General features: G+C 35.8%; 1 protein-coding gene and 1 non-coding gene across 9 annotated transcripts in view; one reads left to right on the forward strand and one right to left on the reverse strand.

Moving 5' to 3' along the window:
* The window catches only part of Atrx (ATRX chromatin remodeler), a 129300-nt gene that overhangs the window by 66586 nt on the left and 39914 nt on the right, over window positions 1-22800 (reverse strand). For 4 of the 8 annotated variants that reach the window (XM_034486297.2, XM_034486302.2, XM_076919110.1 and 1 more), the window contains 7 exons: window positions 21469-21521; window positions 20644-20768; window positions 17739-17852; window positions 13093-13202; window positions 11495-11562; window positions 7806-10828; window positions 3098-3170 (listed from right to left, as the gene is read on the reverse strand). In XM_034486297.2, coding sequence (XP_034342188.1) covers window positions 3098-3170; window positions 7806-10828; window positions 11495-11562; window positions 13093-13202; window positions 17739-17852; window positions 20644-20768; window positions 21469-21521 — 3566 coding nt within the window. The remainder of the gene's footprint in view (window positions 1-3097; window positions 3171-7805; window positions 10829-11494; window positions 11563-13092; window positions 13203-17738; window positions 17853-20643; window positions 20769-21468; window positions 21522-22800) is intronic. The other 4 variants (XM_034486304.2, XM_034486298.2, XM_034486303.2 and 1 more) reach the window with 4 other exon arrangements.
* On the forward strand, window positions 7140-7246 carry LOC117695566 (U6 spliceosomal RNA). Its single transcript, XR_004604624.1, has one exon. It is a non-coding gene; the product is annotated as a U6 spliceosomal RNA (small nuclear RNA).

Consider the following 22800-nt stretch of genomic DNA (forward strand, 5'->3'; position numbering starts at 1 on the left):
TTCCAGCAAACACATGGTAACTAATAAACATCTATAGAGATCTGGTGCCCTCTTCTGGCCTGCGGGCATAACACAGTATACAAAATAAATAAATCTTGCAAACACACACACACACACACACACACACACCCCCCATAACTCTAAACTATCCTAAAAGCAAATGAAACCTTAACATAATGGCACATTCACACAACTGACATAAATTAAAACTTAAGAAACTCTGACAAGCAGTGGGTAACACATTCCTTTAATCCCAGAACTTAGGAAGCAGAGGGGGATATATATATATATATATATCCCAGTCTATATAAAGTGAAACCCTGTCTCAAAAAAGGGAACACATAGTATTTGGTATCATTATTATTATTATCACTATTATTATACTGTCTCTTTAAAAATACATAAGCTTAACATGAAAAATATGAGGTAAATTCTCAGTTGCATAAATTTCAAATTATAAGATCACTAATTTTTTCTTTAAAAAAAAGACAGCTATCTGTTCCAACAAACTATACTTGGTCACCTAAATAGAAATTTATAAATAGGACCCTTCTCACAATGGTAATACATATATTTTTAAATGTTTAATAAGAAGTTATCTATTTACAGTAAAACATGGAAGATGGGGCACTTTATTATTTTTGGTTTTGATTCTCAAGACAAGGTTTTTCTGTGTAGCTTGGCTGTCCTGAAATTCGATCCATACACCAGGTTGAAGACAATGACCTCAAAACCCTTATCGTTTTCTTAATATCACAGTTTTAAAAGAGAAAATGTAAAAAAAAAAAAAAACCAAAAACAAAAAAAAAGGAACTTTTTGTTAAGCCTTCACAAAAACATAAGCATATGTGTTTTAGATATCTAAAGTACTGACTGCCTTAATTTCAGAAATGAGAAAGCTTCTTTGGCCATATAACTTTCTTTTCACAAAGTCTTATGAACTTTTATGAAGGATACATAATTAAAATTAAATGCTTGAACAAGAAAATGTTTAACAAAAATTTATTGCATCCAAAGTTAAGCATTTGAAACAATACACTATTTACCTCTTCATAATCACCAACACTGGACATGTGTTAACAATACTACCAAAAAAAGCAAAGCATATAAAATTTATACACAATTTACACACAATGATACAATTGTGTACAAATTTACATTTACAATATGCTCTCAACCAAGATACATCTCACTCAAAAAATATGAAATTAAAAAAATGCCAAGATTTAATTATGATCTGCAAACAAATTTTTAAAAGTTGGTTAGTGCATATTTAAATATGCTCACATATTTTTTTTCTGTACTAAAATAGTGCAAAGAGGTATCTGTATTCCCATCAGTGATATCAGTGAGAGATACCATGCATACTAAGATCCTTCTTTGGTATAGTGGCTATTAAACAAATTATAAATTTTAAGTTTTATAAAAGCACATTAAAATGAGTATAAAGACATGCTGAAAATAAAATTCAATTCCTCTCCAAAATAACCACCAGGATTGCATTTTTAAAAAAAAAATCACAAATACAAAATTGAATTAACAAAATTACCCAATAAAATAGCTATCAGTTACAGAGAGATAGAATCCACTTATTTTAAAGGAAAAAAGGTTACTTAATTTTTGATAAGTATAACAAAAATTATACCTTGACAATATGCTTAGTTGGTGGCTAAATATAAACGTTCATATTTCATCATTAAAAAAGTAGGAGTAACAACTAGTAACATTGGAAGACTTGTGATTCATAGGAAACAGTAGCTTGTGTAAGTGAAAAATGAAAGCATTCTAAAAGACAAGATCTAAATGTTTTCATAATCTAGCAATGATAGTATACTAAAATTCCTGACTAAACATTGTATGCTTTCAACATTCCACTGTACGGCTCATCTATATTATCCCAGCAAATAACTTGGACAGACATTTGTAAGCAAAAAAGTAAATAGGAAAGCAGAGGCTGAGTCTTTGGGTTTACACATGAGCTCTAATTAACTGCAAAAGTAAATATGACCTTTCACCCTAATTAGAGTATTCTGTCTACTAACAGAATACCAATGGCTACAGAAACCTGTCAGTATCAGCAAGACATAAAATAGGGTCAGAGGATAAATGTGCTTAGCGCACTTGGTTCATCTCTCAAAATTATGACAGCAAGCACATATTATTTTAGTTTCTTAAAACTATTAAAAATAGATGGCCATTTTAGTGTTCTTTGCAAAGATCATTTCCAGGCTATCACATATTTTGGTACCTGAACTAACTAGAGAAAATACTATCAAGTTTTCAATATTAGAGATTAAAAATATGGCAAAGGAAGTTAAAGTTTCCAGCCCGAGATCATTAAAAGGTTTAGAATCCACTATACATATTATGCTATCTTCTCATTGTGTATAACTACTATCCTAAAGGTTAAGAAGTGATTAAAATGTATATAGAACCATGTTGACATGCTGTGACAGAGGTGTCTTTCTTTCCTTCTCTCAGCCATCCCTTAGATTAAAACTATATAGGCTTCACTGTTTACATTTAAAGTAATTGTTTAAGTCTTACTGAAGTTAATAATGTCATATTACCTATTTCCATTTTATTTGGGAAATAAAGATTAGAATATGAATTTCTCTAGATAACTTATCAACTGATACTTAGTTTGAAAGCAATTTCCCAATCTTAAGTATATGAATCATCTTTATTTACTCTTCACAGGTCTTCATAAATAGGACTACCATGTTGAATGACAAAACAATAATCAAAGAGAGATGTCTGTTGTCATTTATTATGATTTACTTGCATTAAAAAGTAATCTGTCAAAATTGAAAGTCTCAAAAGCTTATCACAGTTTACATGGAAACAAATTGACAGTTCTTTGTTTATACCACACCCTATGCTAGGTGTGTTAATATTGATATTTACTTTCTCTTAAGGTTTCTGAGCTTTAGCCCATTTTCTGGCCTTTCTTTCAGACTTGCAAGAAGACTGTGCGCGAGGCTTTCTAAAGCAGGAACTCCTGGTTTTTATAACCTGGTTGTTGTTGCGTTGTTGCTGTTTGCGCCCACGCCTAGGGTGTGTTATAATCTTAAGTTCCTTACGGATGGAATCATACCTATTCTCAGGATCATTGTCGTCGTCGTCATCATCCACTGTGACAGGCACTGATTTAGATAAGGCTTCATCTCCTTGGGGGGGAAAAGTGTACTTAAAATTAGCTTTGAGTTGTCTATGCAAGTAAAACTATATAAAGATAAAACTTAAATACAACAATGCTAGCGCAAACGAGTAGGTTCTCTATAAAACCGTTGAAATCTAAAATAAGTACAAGAGAAATTTATGAAGGACCAGCAGTTAACAGTTAACTCTTACATGTCCCCCAGGGTTCTTCCAAAGCACAATAATTTTATTTAAAGGCAAGCATTTTCAGAAACTATTATTAATTGCCATCATTCCCAGTGTTATCTTGTTAAAACAACTGTATTGATTTCCTAAAAGTTTGAAGTTAACAGGGGTCTACTTTTTTCTGGTATCACTTAAGAATAACAAAAATACTGCTTCTCCCATTTTGGTAGTACCAAGTAATTGAAAAACACACTTGAATCCATACAAAATCTGTGACTTGAAGTAGCTAGAAAGACGCTCAAGTGCACTAAACCTTACTTCCTTTTTAAAAGTGCTATTCTTTTTATTTAAGATCTAAGGAGATGGCTGAGATAGAGCACTAGCCTAATATTTACAAGGCCTCAGATACTGTCCCCAACCCAGAAAAAAGACAGGCAAGGTAGGAGGACTGGAACTTGTGCATTTCACTGTACAAAAAGTTTACCTCAAATGAACAATGTAAATATTAAACTCCAGTTAATATGATGCAGGTCAAAGTATACAAATGGTTGCTTACGTTGATGCTCACTATGAATTCTAAAATTACAAAGACCAAACTCAAACTAACAAAAAGCAATTACTAGCTGCCATTAATTAGTAATGAAGACAAAGAAAGGAGAATACAGTGAAGAGCGGCTCATAATAAGTAAACATTTGGACATACTTGTGCTACACACTAGATAAACCTGCATATACACTGTCTCTGTCTCCCTCTGTCTCTCTCACTCTCAGGCACATAGTATGCTGGGAGATGGAGAATGAATGCACATACAATACTAAATTCAAGCCAGGAAGGGTGGTTTATACCAGTAATCTCAACACCAGACAGGCAGAAACAGAGATCAAAAAATTGAGGCCAGCTTGGGCTATCAAAAGGCCGGGCATGGTAGTACATTCCTTAAAGGCTAACACTCAGGAAGCAGACACAGGAGAAAGTCTGAATTCAAAACCAAAGTGGTCTACATAGTAAGTTCCAGGCCAAGTAGGGTTACACAGTGAGACCTATCTCAAGAAAACAAACAAATGCTGGGCAGTGGTGGTGCACACCTTTAATCCTGGCACTTGGGGGGGCAGAGGCAGGTGGATTTCTGAGTTCGAGGCCAGCCTGGTCTACAGAGTGAGTTCCAGGACAGCCAAGGTTATACAGAGAAACCCTGTCTCGAAAAAACCAAAAAGAAAGAAAACAAATACTGAAGGGGCTGGAGAGGTGGCTCAGTGGTTAAGGGTTCTTGCTGTCCATTAACAGGATCTGAGTTTAGTTCCCAGCACCCTTGTCAGGCAGTTCACAACTACCTGTTAACTGCAGCTCCAGGGGAATTCAAACCCCACCCTTCAGATCTGTGGGCACTCACACAAGTGCACAGACACACAAACATACACATAAATTAACAATTTTTTAGAACCTACTAAATCTAAATAAATCTTTAGTGTCCTGGATTTAACACTGTATTAGTTAAACAAGTTACCACGGGTGAGTAACTGAGACCCTCTCCCCCTTTTTAGTTGCCATTTTTTTTGCATTACAAAATGATAGCAGAAAATGGAAGAAAACATCTATACAAAGATCACAGACACTGGGCTGAGGAATGTAGCTCAGTGCATGCAAGGCAACAGGTCTGAAGCGGAGCACTGAGGTGCTAGGAGCAGTGAATACCTAACAGATTCTGGATAGAAATGTGCTAAGTGCCAAAAGTCAAAAGAACCCTCAGAGTATCCCAGTAAAACATCCCATTTGAACAGAACAATACTGAACTAGCATATTACTAATTAGATTACCCACGATCCCTCTTTTTCTGAGAAAGGTCTCACATTTAGCCCTGCTCAATCAACAATTTGCAATGTAACCCAAAACAACTTCAGATCACTTGAAGTGAGCCTCCTACCTCACTCTCTAGAGTGCTGGGATTATAAGCATTTCCACCAGGCCAGCACAGCTATCCTTTACTGTCCTAAACTTCAAAATCAAGTTTATTTGCTACATGCTTTTCCAAGTTTTCCCCTAAAATATTTAAATGGTTCATTTACAGCCCCTCTGTAGCTTTCTCAATTTTATTTTTGTTTGCTTTGGTTTCTAAAAGCCAAGGTCTCATTCTGTGACTTAGGCTTTCCTGAAACTTAGTATGTAGTCAGGCTGGCCACTGACTCAAAGGATTCCATCTGCCTCATCTTCGCAAGAGCTAGGATTGCAGGAATGAGCCACCGTTTCAGACCCAGACCTGCATGTGAGTACACACAGGAACACGCAAACACACAGAGTGACAGACAGACAGACAGGGAGACAGACAGACTGACAAACAGGGAGACAGAACTAAACAGAGAAGCCTTTTTTAGGAAATGAAAATCAATATATTTCTAATTGAATATGCAGAATTCACCAGGGAAGCCATTTAATCACAGAAGATAAGCTTCTGAGTGTTTAAGATCAGATCACTTACCTATGATTTCCTAACAGTAACACTATATACATTGATAAATAATAATAACTTTTCATTTTTACATTCTAATCTTTAATAGGTTTTTCCCAGCTAACCTAATAACTAAAACATTTTCTATCAAAGTAACAATGATACCTTGGTGTTTTTTAACTATGTGTATACATGCCTGTAGTACAAGTATGTGCACCTGTGTGTAAATGTCCTGGCACAGAGTACCAGATGTTTGGGAGTTTGGGATCTACTCAATTGGACCCCTGGCATTGATCTCTACTCCATCTTTCCAGCCCCTAGGTCTATTTCTAATACAAAGACACCATTCTTAAGCTACAATTTTGATGCTGAAAAAACAAAAACAAAACTCATTTGATAGGAAAACCTGATCTTTAGTGATAGTTTCTGAGTGTGAGCACTCAAATATTTCATAGTGGAACACTCTCTGATTTTTGTGGCATTATATGATACCTCTCCAGAAGTTTATTAAATGCTCACAATTTAAGGTTTGTTCTTTTTTTTTTTTCAAAAAACATAACTAAGTTAGTTCCATTTAAAAAACTGGGATAAATGAGAAACTCATAAGGTACAAAAAAATTTCTTCTAATTTTTTGCCTAGACTGGAAACAGTTTTCTATGAAGCCTACTTACATATTTAATAATTTGAAATATTCTTCGTTAATTCAAGACAATCAAACAGGGCATATATACTATTTAAGTGATTTTCTTGAAGCTATAATAAAAATTAAGTACTAAAAACGATTTTTCTTGGTATTAAGGACAGGTTGATCCAGTTCTAATTCATCAGGGTGGGATAATTTGGGGATTTATTTCTTCCTTGATTTTGATAGTGTTTTAAAAAGAGAAACATCTGTTCATATCATTAGATACAAGTTGATGAGGAAAGGATTATAATAAAGTAAATCGCAGTGTTAAAACATTTGTCTAGTATACCCAAATTACTTCAGAGAAGTGACCAGCTTCAGTTAATAACTTGGTTAGTCAGACTGAGTTCCAGACTGGCTGTTCACATGAGTGCAACTTTAAGGGGAAAAAAAAGGTTTAGGGAATTTGATGGTACATAAAATTATCTTTTTTGACTTAAAAAACAAAATCTCAGAGCAAAGCAGCCAAAAGTTTTATATGGCATGTTATATCAGTACCAAGCACTCACCATCGCTGACATTATAACCAGCCTGGAAGAATGAAAATGGAAAGTGGCCCTCAAGCAGACTACTGAAAACTAGATCCAAGAAATGTCAATTTCCCCCAGGAATCACCAACTTCCCTGGGAATCTAGAACAAGGAAAAGGCTGGGACCCTGGAGCTAGCCGTAAAGAGGACTTGGCTCTAGGAACCTGGCATAACAACAAGTAGGTTCTCATACAGAGAAAATCAGCATTGCCCCTGAATGAGGATGACACACACAAATTCATGAGGCATTCCATACCTTAAAAACAAACAAACAAACAAAAGCGCCTGACTAAAGCCTAACTGCTAGGACAACAGTGAGTTAAACCTTAATCTCACTTCAGAAGACAAAACATGGCTAAAAAATACCTTGACAATATGCTTAGTTGGTGGCTAAATATAAACGTTCATATTTCATCATTAAAAAAGTAGGATTTTTTTACTATAAATTTGGCTGTTTTAGACGGCCCCTGGAAAACAACAGATAGCAAAACTTGGCTTCTTGGGATACCCCAGGTTGGGTAACAGCATCAACTTCATTAACCTTTAGAATCTACTGCACATTATTCCAAAGAAACACATTCAACACTAACAGTGTTTCTGATGCTTCCCCAACAATTTGGTGGAACTGACGATGCTTGAAATGCCCTCCAATGATGGCGACCAAATAAATAAACATCTACAGTAAATGTCTACACACATTTTAAATGGGCTTCTCTTCAACAGTAACTCTGCATTTCAGCCCAGGGGAAAAACCAACAATATGAAATTCTAAAAAATGTCAGATTATAAATTCTAAAGTTGAAATTTATTCTTGCATACCTGAAGATTGGCAAAATCCAGTGTGTGAAGGCAGCACTAGATTTTCAGTCACGGGTTTGATTTTCTGTTCATCGCTGCTTTCCTCGACTGCAGAATTCTGATCATCATCTCCTATATCAGAAGATGATGAAGTAATGTCTGCTTGCTTCCTTTTAGGAGTTACTCTTGAGGAGTTTCTTTTTTTCTCCTTTGTATTGCCTGTCTTCTTTTTGGCTGGAGTTCTCTGTTTCTTCTGCTTTTTCTTATCTTCTGAACTTCCCTCAGCATCAGAAGATGATGAAGCACTCTTTACTTCCTTGGTATTTCTCCTTGAATTGGAGTTTCTTCTGTCTCTCAAATCAATTCTTTTCGATCTCTTTTCAGTGGAGTCGCAACGCTCTCCTTTCAGGGATCTCTCAGTATCTGATGAGGAACACTCTGGCCTCTTCCCTAAACTCTTTGCAGGCAAGCTGAATTGTTTCTTCTCTCTCAGAGACACTCTATTTCTGGTCTTCTTATCTTCGGAAGAGTCACAACTATCTCCTTTTCCTGGAAATTTATCAACACTCTCAGATAATTCTTCCTTTTTTTCACTTGATTTATTTTTCCATTTTTTGCCTTTCTTTTCTCCATCAGCTGTGTCATTTTTATTTTGCTTTATGCCTTCAGAGAATAGACCACTTTCTTCTCCCTCAGGGAATCTCTCAGTCCCATCAGAGGAAGACTCAGACTCCTGCTCTCTCTTCACTGTTTCTTCCTTTAAGTCTGGAGTTTTCTTTCCTTCTATTCCAGTTCTCTGTCTGCTCTGCTTCTTTTCGCCTTCAGAAGACTCATCACTCTGCTCTTTCTTTATAACTTTATCAGTGACATCAGATGGAGCACTCTTTACTTGTCTACCTGTTCTGCTTCTCAGATGTTTAGTCTTTTCTTTAGTTTTAGCACCTCTTCTGTCTTCAGAAGTGACATTCTCCTCTTTCCCTGAACGCTTTTCAGCCCCATCGGAGGAAACACCAGGCTGCAGCCTCTTACAAAGCATCTCTTGGAATTCCACTCCACTCCTGCCTTTCTCAAAAGAGCCTTCTGCTGCAGAGCAACTCCCTCCTTGCCTGCCTTCAGCATCACCAGTGTCATCGGCAGACATCTTCGCCCTCTCACGCCCTCTGTTATCCACTCCTTTTTTGCTTTGTTTTTCATCTTCAGAAAAGTCATGTTCTTTTTTATCTGAAACACTTTTTCTGGCAGCCCCAATTCTGCTCATGGTTTTTATCTCTCTTTCTAACTCTGAGTCATAGTTAGAGGACTCTGAATAGTTTTGGCGTTTCTTTTTAGAGATAATAGAGGTTTCGGTTGTTTTTCCTTCTTTAGTGTCAAAATCTGACCCAGAAGTAGAATTTTTCCGTTTCCTTTTTCCATTATCATCTTTCCCTGTTTGACTTCTATGATTTATCTGTGGTTCATTAATGTCAGTGTCTGAGGAAGAACTGTGACCCATCTGACTTGCCTCTTTGAGGACTGCTAGCATTTCATCAGAATCTGAATTCTGATCCTCAATCACTGGTCGCTTAGCTTTGGGTACCTTATGAGGTTTAGGGTTATTGGTAGCACAGTCAGATGAGTTTCGCTTATCCTTTTTTCTTATTGGACCTGACAGCTTTTGTTTCTCCTTCATAGTTTCATTACTTTCTTCATCTGAATTCGACATTGCAGGGTTGCTTTCTGTCTGTCGCCTCAAGGGTGTAGTTTTTACACGTGGGGATCTTCGAAGATCAGAGTCTTCTAAAAGTAGTGTGACATCGTTTTCAACTGAATGCTCGTTATCACTACTTTCCTCTCTGGGTCTACATTTCTCTGAGCTGCGGGCCACCCCAGAACTTTTACGACCATTCTTCTCTTGTGGAACTTCCTGACAGTCAACACCTTTAATTGGGGAATTAGAAAGGGAAACTGGGGTGAGTTTAACATATAATTCTTTTCTTACTTTCGTTGGGGCTTTCGACTTAATATTTCCTCTGCTGTCTTTTGAAGAAGCATTTAATTTGACAGATGAGCTCTCCATTTCTGGCTCAGTCCCACTGTTGCCATCTCCTTGATAATCAGCTGAACTCTGAACTTCCATAGCACTCTCGAGGCTCTCGAAAATGTCTTCTGGAACTGAGGAAGGAACAGACACAATATCCATATCTAAGTCCTCAGAAGTGTTAGTGGGTTCGTACTGAGGGCCATCTTTCCTACTGGAACCCTTATGTTCCCCACTAGTACTTTTATGAGCTTTGTGCTCTTCTGAGATGTACTCACCATCTATGGCCTTTCCTGATGCTCTAGCATCTACCTTTAATAAATCTTTCTTTTCTGAATTATAGGATTTTTCTCCTTTTCGGATTTTTGTTTCAGACTTAGCATCTGTGATTTTAAGCTCTTTGGTATTTTTTTCTTTGTGTACAGCATCCAAAGCTCGGATCTCTGAATTCAAATCTTCTTCTAATGCAAGATGAGCCTTCTTAATATCAGCCAACACAGATTTAAAAGCCCGAAGTTGACATAACTTCAGGGCAGGACTCATTTCTGAATTATCTGCTGCCTGCTTTAGAAACTTAATGTAACTGGAGCTCATATTGGATGTAGTCTCAATCAGTTTTTTTGTCTTCTTAATCATCTCATTGGGAATAGTTAGTGCTGAGGAAGTGGACGTTACAGAACCAGAACAGGACTCTTCTAATTTCTTTTCTTCTCCGTTACAACTGGAACTATTCTTCTTTGGAGAAAATTTGGATGTTTGCTCACATACTTTACTACTCTTCTCACTGTCAACTTTTATCTTCTTTTTATTTTGTTGCAACAACTGTTCTAAATTCTCAAATACGCTGTTACACGCAGTAACCAAGTCCAATAGAGGTTCTGGTTGACAAATATAGCAATACCATTGATTGTTTTCATCCATTATTGTAGATAACTCCTTTCGACCAAGGTTGCGCAGGATGCATTTCTTACAGAAGGCATTATGGCAAAAGTCGCAACAAATCAAGTTCCCACCTTCTGCACACCATCTGAAATGGTTTAAGGATTAAAATGTTATTTCTAGTGAAAGTAATTTTAATGCCTTTGTTGGTAATTAAAATTTCCTACCAGCATTTTTAAAGTAGTAATTTAGATGATCTGCTTACTTTTATTTGAAATGTAAAACTAAACAAGTTTTTGTGGGAAAAAACAACCAACAACTAAACACGGCAATGAAAATTCTACAAAACATGTATCTACTAAGGTTAGATAGATAGCTCAGAAGTTAAGAGAACACAGTACTCTTGCAGGAGAAGAAGTCTGGATCCCAGCACCCCTATCAGACAGCTCATTAGTGACTAGAATTCTACCTCTGATTTCCAAGGGTAACTGTACACAACTGCACATAAATACACACAGACACACATGCATGAAGACACATGATTTTAAAAGTATTTTTCAAATAAAATTTAAGTGATGAATCTAACAAGACTTGACAGTGCATGCCTTTAATGACAACACTTGGGAATCAGAGGCAGGTTGATTTTTGTGAGTTCAAAGCCAGCCCAGTCTACAAAGCAAGTTCCAGGACTGCAAGGACTGTTACACACACAGAAAAAAATCATGTCTAAGGGGAGAAAAACAAACATCTAATGAAGTTGATAATAACCCCAAAGTAGACAACAATTAATATTGAATGAGAAGTTAATACCTACCTACATTGTTCATCCATTCCATCTGAGTCACGGCTAATATCGTCACTCATATAATACTTAAAGCAGTTCTATTCAAAGGAAAGAGAAGGGGAAATTTATTCAAAATATACAAGTCACAAATCTTACTTTGAAGCAATTAAAATGTGAAAGGGTTGTGCATGTTTTAAGTGATAAAAGCAAAAACACTGTACTACCCAATACTTTAAACATAGGACTATTTCAAAAAACTGGCTCCTTGAAGCCCTGAAATGGAATTCTCGTCATCAAGAACCACTACTCTTTATATTAAAGTATACAAAAGACAATCTATTTAGTAAACACATTTCTAATTTCATACGACTAGCTACCAAAGTTCTAAATAAAACTATGTTTCTGCTACTTAAAACGGTTAACAGTTAGCATATATAAACACTATATCTACAGCTAAACAATTAACAACATGGGGAAGTCTGAGGTTCATTAACAGGTAAGTAATGTCCAATAATTAATGTGACTGAATTAGAGGCAAAGAAAGTATCAAATTGAAGTCTCATTAACCCAATTCCTTTTCAGTGGGACTAGGAAAGAGAAATGACATGTTATTAGTGACATGTCAGTATTCAATACACAGGCCCCATGGGATAGAAATGGTCAAGAATATAGGGAAAGAGAGCAAGTAGCAAACCCAGGGATAGAAGATGTGACTGTCAGAAATTAAAACTGAACACTACACAAATGGTACTTTGAATGGGATTCTCAATCAAATGAATTCAAGAAAGGGGGAAAAGGGGAAACCGTGTAAGGAACAAAATGAAGCTTGGTAGAGCTGAAAAGGTCAGCATCTATCAAACATTCATACCCAAAAACATCTGTCATGTTTGCTTATGGCTTTCTTCTGCATTTCAAAGGTAGCTTTTTTTTTCTTTTTTTCTTCTTCTTTTTTGAAAATGGGGTCTCGCTAAGGACTTCTGGCTGTCCTGGAAGTCACTATGTAACCCACTCTGGGATGGAATCCACAGAGATCTACCTGCCTCTGCCTCCTAAATGTTAGGATTAAGGTATGTATCATCAGTCCTGGCTGAAGGGGTGTGTTTTTATTGGGAAAGAAGCTAACATAATCCAACATGAGCTGGAGATCCTATAACCTTGCTATCATAGATATACCTGAAACCAAATCCAGGTTTTTCTTAATAAAAAAAAATACACAAATACCGTTAAAGCTATAATTAACATATATAAAACAGTTTAAAATCTTTTATTTCCTAATCATATTAAAGATATGGTTGACATGGAGATATAGAGAAGGGATATGCATAACAGAAAGTTAGAAACCACACATATGCACATACAAGAAACAATAGGTTTTAAATATAGTAAGTCTCCCCTTCACCTCCTAACCTCTGAACACCATGCCAACCATCTACAACAAAGTAATCACACTTAACCAAACTAATTCTTACCCATATCTTAGGTATCAATTTATATCTCATAAATTCTAATGATACAAGCTCCTTATAAGCCCATGAGTACAATACCTTTTACATAATGGCCATTTTCATTTCTCATACACTGTGAGCCCTTCAAAGGGCAAAACCCCTTATCAACAAATCCATACATACCTTACAAATAAGGACTTTCAGTGAAGGATGTCTATAAATGGAATCTTTTTGAAAATGATTGACCTGTTGTCCACAAGCTGTGCAACTCACGATCCCATGAAGTCCATCTTCTAGGAGCAAAGAGTGATCATGACTCACATATTTACACTCAGATGGTATTAGAAAATGATAAGAGTTTATAATCCTTGGGAAAATGTTTTAGATACAGGTTAAAAGGGTAATCTTACTAACCTTTTAAAAGACCATAACAATCTTGACTGATTCTGAGATGAATGCTAACTACATTCATCATACAGATGCAAAACTCACTTATTACACGTTGACATAATCTAAAGAAACACCATGAAAAATTCCTTAAAATAAAAATCAAACGCTCTTTGTTTTTCAAGACAGGTTCTTGCTAAGTAGCCCTGCTGGCCTGATACTTGAAATGTAGCCCCATGCTGGTCTAAACTCACAGCAGCCCTCCCACCTCAGTCTCCGCAATATTGAGATTATAGGCATATGCCACCACACCCAGACTCAAGAGCTCTGTCATCTGCCATTGCCTTGCAAACAAATTCAATATCAGTTCCTAGGGAATGGAAAAGTAAATAGCAAAGGAGAAACCAATTCTTTTTCATTCTTACAGTTCAGTTAGACAGGCCATGAAGATTTGGCTTCTGAAATACAATTGTTGGCACAGATCCTATCAGTATGGAACATAAAAACTGGGTTTACCAATTCCCAAAATTTACTTCAACATTATTAATCACCAATTACTTCCTTCTATTACTTGATAACCTTTACCTTATCAATAATGTATACTATTTGCAAACATGACATTGTGACAAATGCAAACATGACATCTTTTTAGCAGCAAGCAGAATATCTGAGAGGTGGGAGAGGTCAGCTCTATTTTATATTTACTGTAAGAAAACAGGTTGAAGACAACTTATTCAAGAAAATAAGAAGCAGAAAACCTCAGTCGCCTCATATTTTCTTATAAGCTTTTTATTATTATTTATGTGTATAGAATGTTTGCCTGTACTGTAGTCTCAGAGGCCAAAAGAAGGTATCAAATCCCTTGTGAACCACATGGATACTCTTGAAGAGCAACCAGTGCTTTTAACCACTGAGCTATCGCTCTGGCCCCTCCTGCTTCACTCTTAATCCCTGGTTATGCCAAGGCAGTCCTTCTCATTCTGAGAATACCAAATCATTGCAAGAAATTTTAAAAATAAAACAAAACAAAAACAGGCACAGACCTGGAATCTCAGCAACTTGGACAGCTGAGAAAGGAGGATCACTTGAGCCCAGGAATTTGAGCCTAACATGAGCTACATAGTGATGCCCTGGAGAGAGGGAGAGAGAGAGGGAGAGAGAGAGAGAAAGAGAGGGAGAGAGAGAGGGAGAGAGGGAGAGAGAGACAGACAGACAGACAGACAGACAGACAGAGACAGACAGACAGAGACAGACAGACAGAGACAGATACACAGATACACAGAGACAGAAAGAAACAGAGAAAGTGAAGAAACAGAGGGTCAGACAACAGACAGCAATTCCCACATCTAAACACTACGTTTAAATCTCTTAAGACAAGTATTTACAGATGATCTTGAAATGCAATCAAGACCTTGATCCAAATCACAGTGTGACTACCCTTCAAAATAAATCAGTGTAAATGTATACATTAAAAATGGAAAAGAGGCAAATGGTCATGAGTGACTGTCTCTATCCCTCAATAACAGACAAAATACCATGTATATTTCTCGTCATTTAATTCTGTTATGTCTTTTTGTTAGTTCTGAGGTTCAAAGTACCATGAACCCAAATATTACTGTATCTTTATTTGTTGGTGTTTTAAATTTTTAAAGTATAGGAACACAGTAACACTTTTTCAGAGACTTTACTATATATGCTGCTAATATTTTATGAGTCAGTTTGTTATATCAATAGTTTTCATCTTAGATGCTTATAATCTGTTGTGTTTTTTAAAAAACATACATGTACTTCATTTTAAATACTGATTTAAGACAAAGAAGATAAATAAAAGCTCCAGTTTGAAAATTCATCTAATGTTAAATTCTATTCATTAAACATCCAGGTACTCTTGTGTATATATTACACGTGAATTTTTTTTTAACTTGGTGGTCCTGAGAATAAGCACTGTTTCCTATTGAGAACTATACTAGTACAGCATTGCATGGACAGTGAAAGGAAACCCATGCAGTTATTGGCATGAATAAATTTCAGGGAAAAAAACAATGCTCCAAAGCATAGAAACAGCATACTGCCTTTTATGAAAATTGTTTTTGACTCACATTGAGATATAAAAAGTCATGCATATATATAGATGCACATGCATAAAAATTTAAGATAATCATTACCTGGGGGATAGGAAAAAAGGAAAATGGATGAGAATAAGACTGAGTATTTAAGTGAGATTTGAAGCAAATATGGTAAAATGTTCAAATGTTACTTTATGCACTTGTTTCTGTGAATGTAGTTGAAAGGCTTTGGTTTTTTTTTTTTGTTTTTGTTTTGGTTTGTGTTGTTTTGTTTTGTTTTATTTTGTTTTTTTTTTCAAGACAGGGTTTCTCTGTGTAGCCCTGGCTGTCCTGGAACTCACTCTGTAGACCAGGGGGGCCTCAAACTCAGAAATCCACTTGCCTCTGCCTCCCAAGTGCCGGGATTAAAGGTGTACGCCACCACTGCCCGGCAAAAGTTTATTTTTAATGATAAAGTATCTTAAAGAGTGTAACTGAATAAACGTAAAAGGCACTTGCATTTATTAGCTTAACATATTTTACTGGTTTTAAAAAAAATAAAATATGTTTGCCATGTAGAAAGATTATATAATAAATACTTTAAACAATTTAACTGGGAAAAGTATATTAAAACAGGCTAAGATTAAGTTCCTTAAATGTACTTTTGCTTTGCTATTGTGCCATAATTTTGTTCCAAATTAATTTAAAATTGTTTGATATAGTTTACATTCTCAGTTTTATAAATTCCTGTTCCATTTGGGAACTAATCTGCCAGAATGTCCTGAACACTAATTATAGTCATCCTTAACCTCAAACTACTAGTTTATTCATACATAAATGTATTAGCAATCCTAAGATTATATCTCCTGAGATTTCTGACAGCTTAGACATATAAATCACTGAGATGAAAATAAACATAAAATATTTAGGTATGACCATATCACTACAAAATAAACAGACCCTTAAGCATGAGGTAGATATTCTTACAATGAATATCCAATAAAATTCCAGCAACACGTCTGCTAAACCCAAGTACCACAGCATACCAAAATGGCACTAGGAATTCACTCTTCAGCAACAGTGGTTCCTTCTTTCATTCGGCCATCAAGCTGTTTCCACATTTCAGACACTGATCTAATGTGCCTTACCAAAAGACACTACCAAACATTAATCTTAATACAATGCTGTCCACAGTTATTTGACTTTACTACCGGATGGATCAACAAAAGAAATAAAGTGCTACTGATCCTTACCAGTTACTATTTATATGGAGATAAAGGTTGAAAAACAGTACCTTAGCTTTGTCGTTGAAACGGCAGCTTTCCTACTACAAATTTGAGGAATCTGATTATAATCTTTATGTTCAAAAGGGGTGCAACACCCTCTTGTGGACAAAAGACTAAACAACAATCCCTTGATTTCACCTGCAACCTAACAAATTACTTAATAAATTGATATTATCTTAAGTACAGAAAATATTTACTAGCTCTATTGAGATAAGCATACCATAAAATAAAAACCTAAAGTTTTCTACAAAAATCAATATAATTCATAATTATGTACTATAAACAATATTAAAGGGACACTTCCATAACACGTTTACTTGGAGATGTAGGTCATGTCTACTTTTGAGAGTCATTCTTCTTATACTTACAGATTCTGACTCTGTTATTCTGCCCAAAAAGTATATATAGGCACTATTTAAAAATCACACACAAAAAAGTGGGGCAGAAACTCAACTGTAAGAGATTTCTAAGTAAATTCTCCCAATGCTCTTTCTACAGATAGCTAGACACTCTGGCTGTGTATGAGGGGAAACCAAGAATGGAAGAACTGAAAGATGGAAGGAGTTCATTGCTCCAGCTCCCATCTCCTCTACTTATTGTTGCAATGAGGTCTATGGCGTCCATGAAGAACAAACTGGGGCACATTCTTGAGCTCATCCAGAAATCCTACCTTGTCAGGAATGAAGGGGTTGGTATTTTAAATAAGCACTCCAAGGAACACCTACGCACTGCTCTATCACTGTCCATAGCATTATTCAGAGTACGGATGAAGTTACCTGGAAGAGGCCCCAGGCAAAGTTTTGCACAATTTGAAATTGCTTCCACTGGAGGCACACTCACGCTTCTCTGGCGTATATGTCCTCTAGAACCAGTAGGTGGAGAAGAGGTGCTGAGCAACAATTAGTAGCCACTGAAGGCAAAGGTGTTTTTGAGAAATTGACTTTAACCTTTTCTGCTTCAGAGTGCAAAGAGAAACAGAAATTATTTTTAAGTAGTGCTTTTAATAAACAATGGGCAGAAAAGTGGAGGTATTTTTGGTAAGCATATGAGATTTTCCAATATGGTCATAGACAGCAATTTCAACTCATGTTTCATTTTCACTTGTATTTACCTCCGCGTTTTTTGAGATTTTCAGTTTTCATTTTACTTCTGCTTCTAAATTCAGGCCCTTTAAAATCATCTTTGTCTTCATTCAGCACTGGCTCTGGTTGTACAATCACTGTACCTAGAATGATTTCATTTAAAAAACCAATTACACATATTAAATGTGCAAGTGAAGTGCAAGACTTCATTTCAGATAAAGCCAACATTGCTGGTACATAGTTTGTTTCTGTCAAGCTTTTAGTACTTGTATAAGGACCACAAGGTAGTAGTAAAAGGGCCAAGTGGCAGCAATCAAATTACTTGTTGAAGTTTAGTTCATAAACAGGAGGGAGGTATTATGAACTAAAAGAAATGTGTCAGTCAAATAGAAAGCCTCAGCCCAGCTCACAATGTTTCTAGTGCCTATGACAAAAGCTCTTAGGAAATGAACATTCCTGCTAAGTCCCCTAAAGGAACTGGCAGAAGGAGAAAGACATCCTATTTTTCTCACAGTTCAAATTAGAAAAAGAATTTTAAAGATTTTTAAGAGTTTTTCAACCTTTCTTTGGGGGAAGGGGCTTATGGAGGGTAGGAAACAGTGACGCTCCTTCTACTGCTGCTGTACCTAGTCTACACAATTTCCACCATAGTACAAAGCTTCCATAGCAAAGTCCTTGAAGCCTTTTAAACTGAGGGTCACTTTAAGATACTTGAACTGCAGTAGTCAACCAATTAACTGTAGAGCTCATTTGTTGACAGCTATTAAAATGTTTTAAGACTATCCTTCCACAACTCTAAAACCTCCAGGCTGTGGAGAAAACAAATAAAACAAGCATGATCTAAAAGGCCCAAGCCTCAACATTTATGTACGTTACTGGGCTTAGTACTAAATTGGCCATTACTAAGAACAATTAAAATCAATGCAAGTTGTCAGAGTTCCATATGAAACACAGAGATACGTAAAAGCACCAAGTAGATTTTAGCAAGTTATTGCCATCTAGTTGGTATTAATATTGAAACAAGGAGAGTATAAAAAAGGCTGGGAGGGCAGAGGACTGATCACAGTATACTGCAGTAAGCTTAAAGACTCACATTCCAAAATGATAGTTGTAAATGACAATGCAAATTGTAAATGACAATCATTTCATGTATATACTTTCAGAGAAGCCCCAGCATTTAAAAAGAGCTCTCAAGATTTAAAAATAATTAGTGTTCCTTCCTAACAATTGTTATAAATGAAAGCAAAGCTGTGGTATAAAGAGGATCCATTAGCACTGGATTAAGATAGGCCTGAGCTAAAATCTGTGCTTCACAGAAAGAAAAAAAATCTCTTCAGCTCTGAATTTGATCCTCAACTTCTAACAGTATAGAAACAATAACTACTATATTGTACTGTTTAGAACAGTGGTTCTCAACCTGTGATTCACCACCCCTCTGGGGGTCAAATGACACTTTCACAGGGGTTGCCTAAGACCATTGGAAAATACAGATATTTATATTACAACTCATAACAGTGGCAAAATTACAGTTATGAAGCAACAACAAAAATAAATTCATGGTTGGGGTCACTACAATATGAGGAACTGTATTAATGAGTGAAAACACTAAGAAGGTTGAGAACCACTGATTTACAGGATTAAATGAGGTAATTAATTGACAGTAAGCTATGTATGCATATTCAAAGAGTAACAATGAAAATAATCACCCACATGTAAGCTTATGAAACAGTTCTTGGTATTTGAATATGAGAATTAAGCTTAGCTCAGGTTGGTAACATCATATACCAACTTCCGGCTACAGTCCCATTAAAAGAGATGTTTAGATTCCTAGTTCTTCCGTACAACCAAAGCACTCCCAGTGACAACAAGACTCAGAAGTGAGTAACCGCCATTAGGACTCAAACTCCTACATTAGTGGTTTCTGCTGTCAGCCACCAAAACAAATACATGAAATTGTTAAAGACAATGTGTAAAAACCAGGTAAATTATAGTCATCGGCAATTCCTTCTACCTTTTCTTCTTTCCATCATTCTCATTTCATTTTATTCATTTTTCTTCATCTTATAATTCCAAATTATCCTAGCTTAGCCTAGTTAAGTGAAGCCCAATCTCTCATACTCACATTCAACAAACTTCCATAACTGAGAAGTCAAAGCATACATATAAACAGAGGTTTAGTAAATACAGCTTTAAAACATCTGCCAAGAGACTAGAACATATTATTTAACAAAGGAAAACAAAAGTTCCGAATTGAAACACCATAAAATCAGCAAGACCTTTATCATTCTCTTATCATCTAATCACATTGCTCTCACTCTTGAACAAAGAGCCCAAGGTTTCCAGTTGGCATTTGTTTTTCTCTCCAATCTAATCAATGACACTTCACAGGTAGGACTACCAGTCAAAAGGTCTGTGACAACGCTTGTGTAGAGAGGAACTTCAAAGAAATCTCCCCTAAATCTATTGAACAGTTAACATTCTTAGGGAATATCAGAATTCAGAAAGACAACAGGCAGAATTACTTGCCTAGCATGCAAAAGGCCAAGGGCATAAGGTTCAGCACTACACAAAAACAAATTCACTACGATTGAAGTAGACTTCAAAATGCTCTGTTTTCAGGAAGAGCCATTGCATTTTTAAATAGGCAAGATCACTGACATTAAAATCAACACTTAGTATTTTAAGCCCTTAAGCCTACTTCCATACTCAAATGTAATTTGGAAAGTTTGTCATCCTCTTATTAAAAAAAAAAATTAATGAAAAAATGTTAAATTTTGTTCTTTTCTAAACTAACTGAATTATCTCACCTAACTAAATAACATATGCTTTCATTCCCCAAATATACATTATTTCCAGACCACTAGCAATGTATAACAATGGTCATAATAAAATATATTTCCATTTAAATTAATGTGAAAAATCAATACAGATTACCTTTTGGCAAACTTTGCATAGTAATATCATTTTCTGAATTCTCAGTAGCAGCTTTTTCATTTACATTCTCATCCGTGGGTTTTTCATCATCAGATTCTACATATTTTGTCACAATTGAAGGTTTCCTATAAAAAAAAGTTAAGGTTATAGCATTATGGACATTTTTGACCATTGGAGCAATATACCAAGACCATAACTATCAGAATACCATCAGAGTCACTAAAGATTCTAACTGAACACACACTTTATTCTGATAGCAGGTACATTCTTAAGGAAATTAGAGAATAAATCAATAATAAGCAAATTGTTTTTTAATAAGAGGTAGTAGTTCTATTATATAAGGATGGCCAAAGCAAGAAATTTTCTAGAAAGAACTGCCTGCCCATGGAATAATGAGTCTTAGGTATACCTGGAAATAATTCCTGTCCTTATGAATTGTTTGAGAATTCAAAAGAAAAAAAGACTTCCTACAATGTACAACTGCAATGACTTCTTCCCTCCCATACATCAGATAACTCTTAAAACTCTTAAAAACCCACATTGTTGTAAGAGAAATTCAACATTTCTCCTTTCTCTTCTTTGTAAAGCACTATATATCACAAATATCACTAATTATATAAATCCTTTTGTAAAATTCCCTTTCAACTGAAACCTCAATACAACAAATCTAATGGAATTTATTACACTACAGTATTCATCTTTAAGCATCTCAAAAATGGTTTATTTAAAACAATTGGCAAGTTCATAAAACAGATTGTGTTTTTAGAAATACTAAACAAAATAACCAAAAAAGAAAACATTTTATTCCTTTCAACATCAACCTACCTCTTTGATCTTGATGAACCTGAAGATTTGTATTTTTCTGAAGTACTAGCTCCCTAAACATAAGAACAAAGAACAAACACAAAGGTGAGTAAAATTGTCCCAATACCTCTATAGGACCTTTTGTCCAGTAATAAAACAATATTATTTTTATGCCCAAGGCTTTTTCTTTCAAAAGCCTTAAAAATCAAATTCTGAGGCTGAGAACGTACCTCAGTGGTAAAGCTGTAAAGTCCTGGGTTCAGCCCAAACATCACCAAGCCACCAACCCCATCCCCATCCCCACCCATAAAGCCACTAATTCTCATCGTGATTGAGTTTCCTTGACTGAAGATTCAATTTGTCTCTTTTGGGGGAAGTGAAGGGATTATAGAGATTTAAACCAAGACACCTAGCATGTGTTCTATTTATTAAGATTTCTTTTGTTCTTTGAAAGTTTCAAACATTTAATAATTTCATATATTTACTAATATAGTAGCTGTGATCACCGGCACAATATCAAGCTAGCAAATCAAATTTCCATCGCTACTAGGGGAGTGGCCCAAGGGCCCACCTTTAGCATGTGTTCTAACACTGAACTACACCCTAGCTCTTCCGTTTTCTTTTTACTGCTGTTGAGTTTTGTTTGATTTTGAGACAGGATCTTACTATGTACCTCCAGCTGGCCTAGAACTTGCTATGAAGACCAGGCTGTCCTTAAACTCAGAGCCCCACCTGCCTCTAGCTCCTGAGTACTAGGGCTGCACCCATGCCTGATCCTTCTGGATTTTTTGTTTATGGTATTGGAGTGTGTGTGGCTACGAAAGCACTTCATCACTGAGCTTATTCTCACTCTATCACTAAGCTAATTCTCAAATTATTATATTTACCAGCTAAGAATGTGAGAAAGAATACAATGTTTACAATGATCTGTCTAATAGCCAACAAACCCAAAAGAAAGGAGCAGAACTAAAGAGGTTTATGACAGGAGGTTTTTAAGGATTTCAAAAGGTACTATTCTCTAATAAATGGCACAAAATAGCTTGTCTTAAAAAGTAGGCCTGTGTGAAAGATGAAGGACTTCAGTGTATGTGATTAGGATAATGCTTAGAAACTATGGATAGCATGCTTTGGAAAATCTTAAAACCAGCAGGGCATGGTGGCAATGCCCTTAGTCCGAGAGGCAGAAGCAGGTAGCCAGGGATACAGAGAGTCTGCCCAAGAAAAAAATTCTAGAGCCTTTTCCACAATGGGTACCTCAAAATGATAAAATATAATGGTGTTTAAATACCTTCTTAATTAGCAACCCTTTTCTGACCTCAAGTATCATGCTAAGGTGAACTGCATGATAAAAAT

Source organism: Arvicanthis niloticus, chromosome X (genome assembly GCF_011762505.2).
Source record: "Arvicanthis niloticus isolate mArvNil1 chromosome X, mArvNil1.pat.X, whole genome shotgun sequence".
In the NCBI taxonomy this organism is placed as follows: domain Eukaryota; kingdom Metazoa; phylum Chordata; class Mammalia; order Rodentia; family Muridae; genus Arvicanthis; species Arvicanthis niloticus.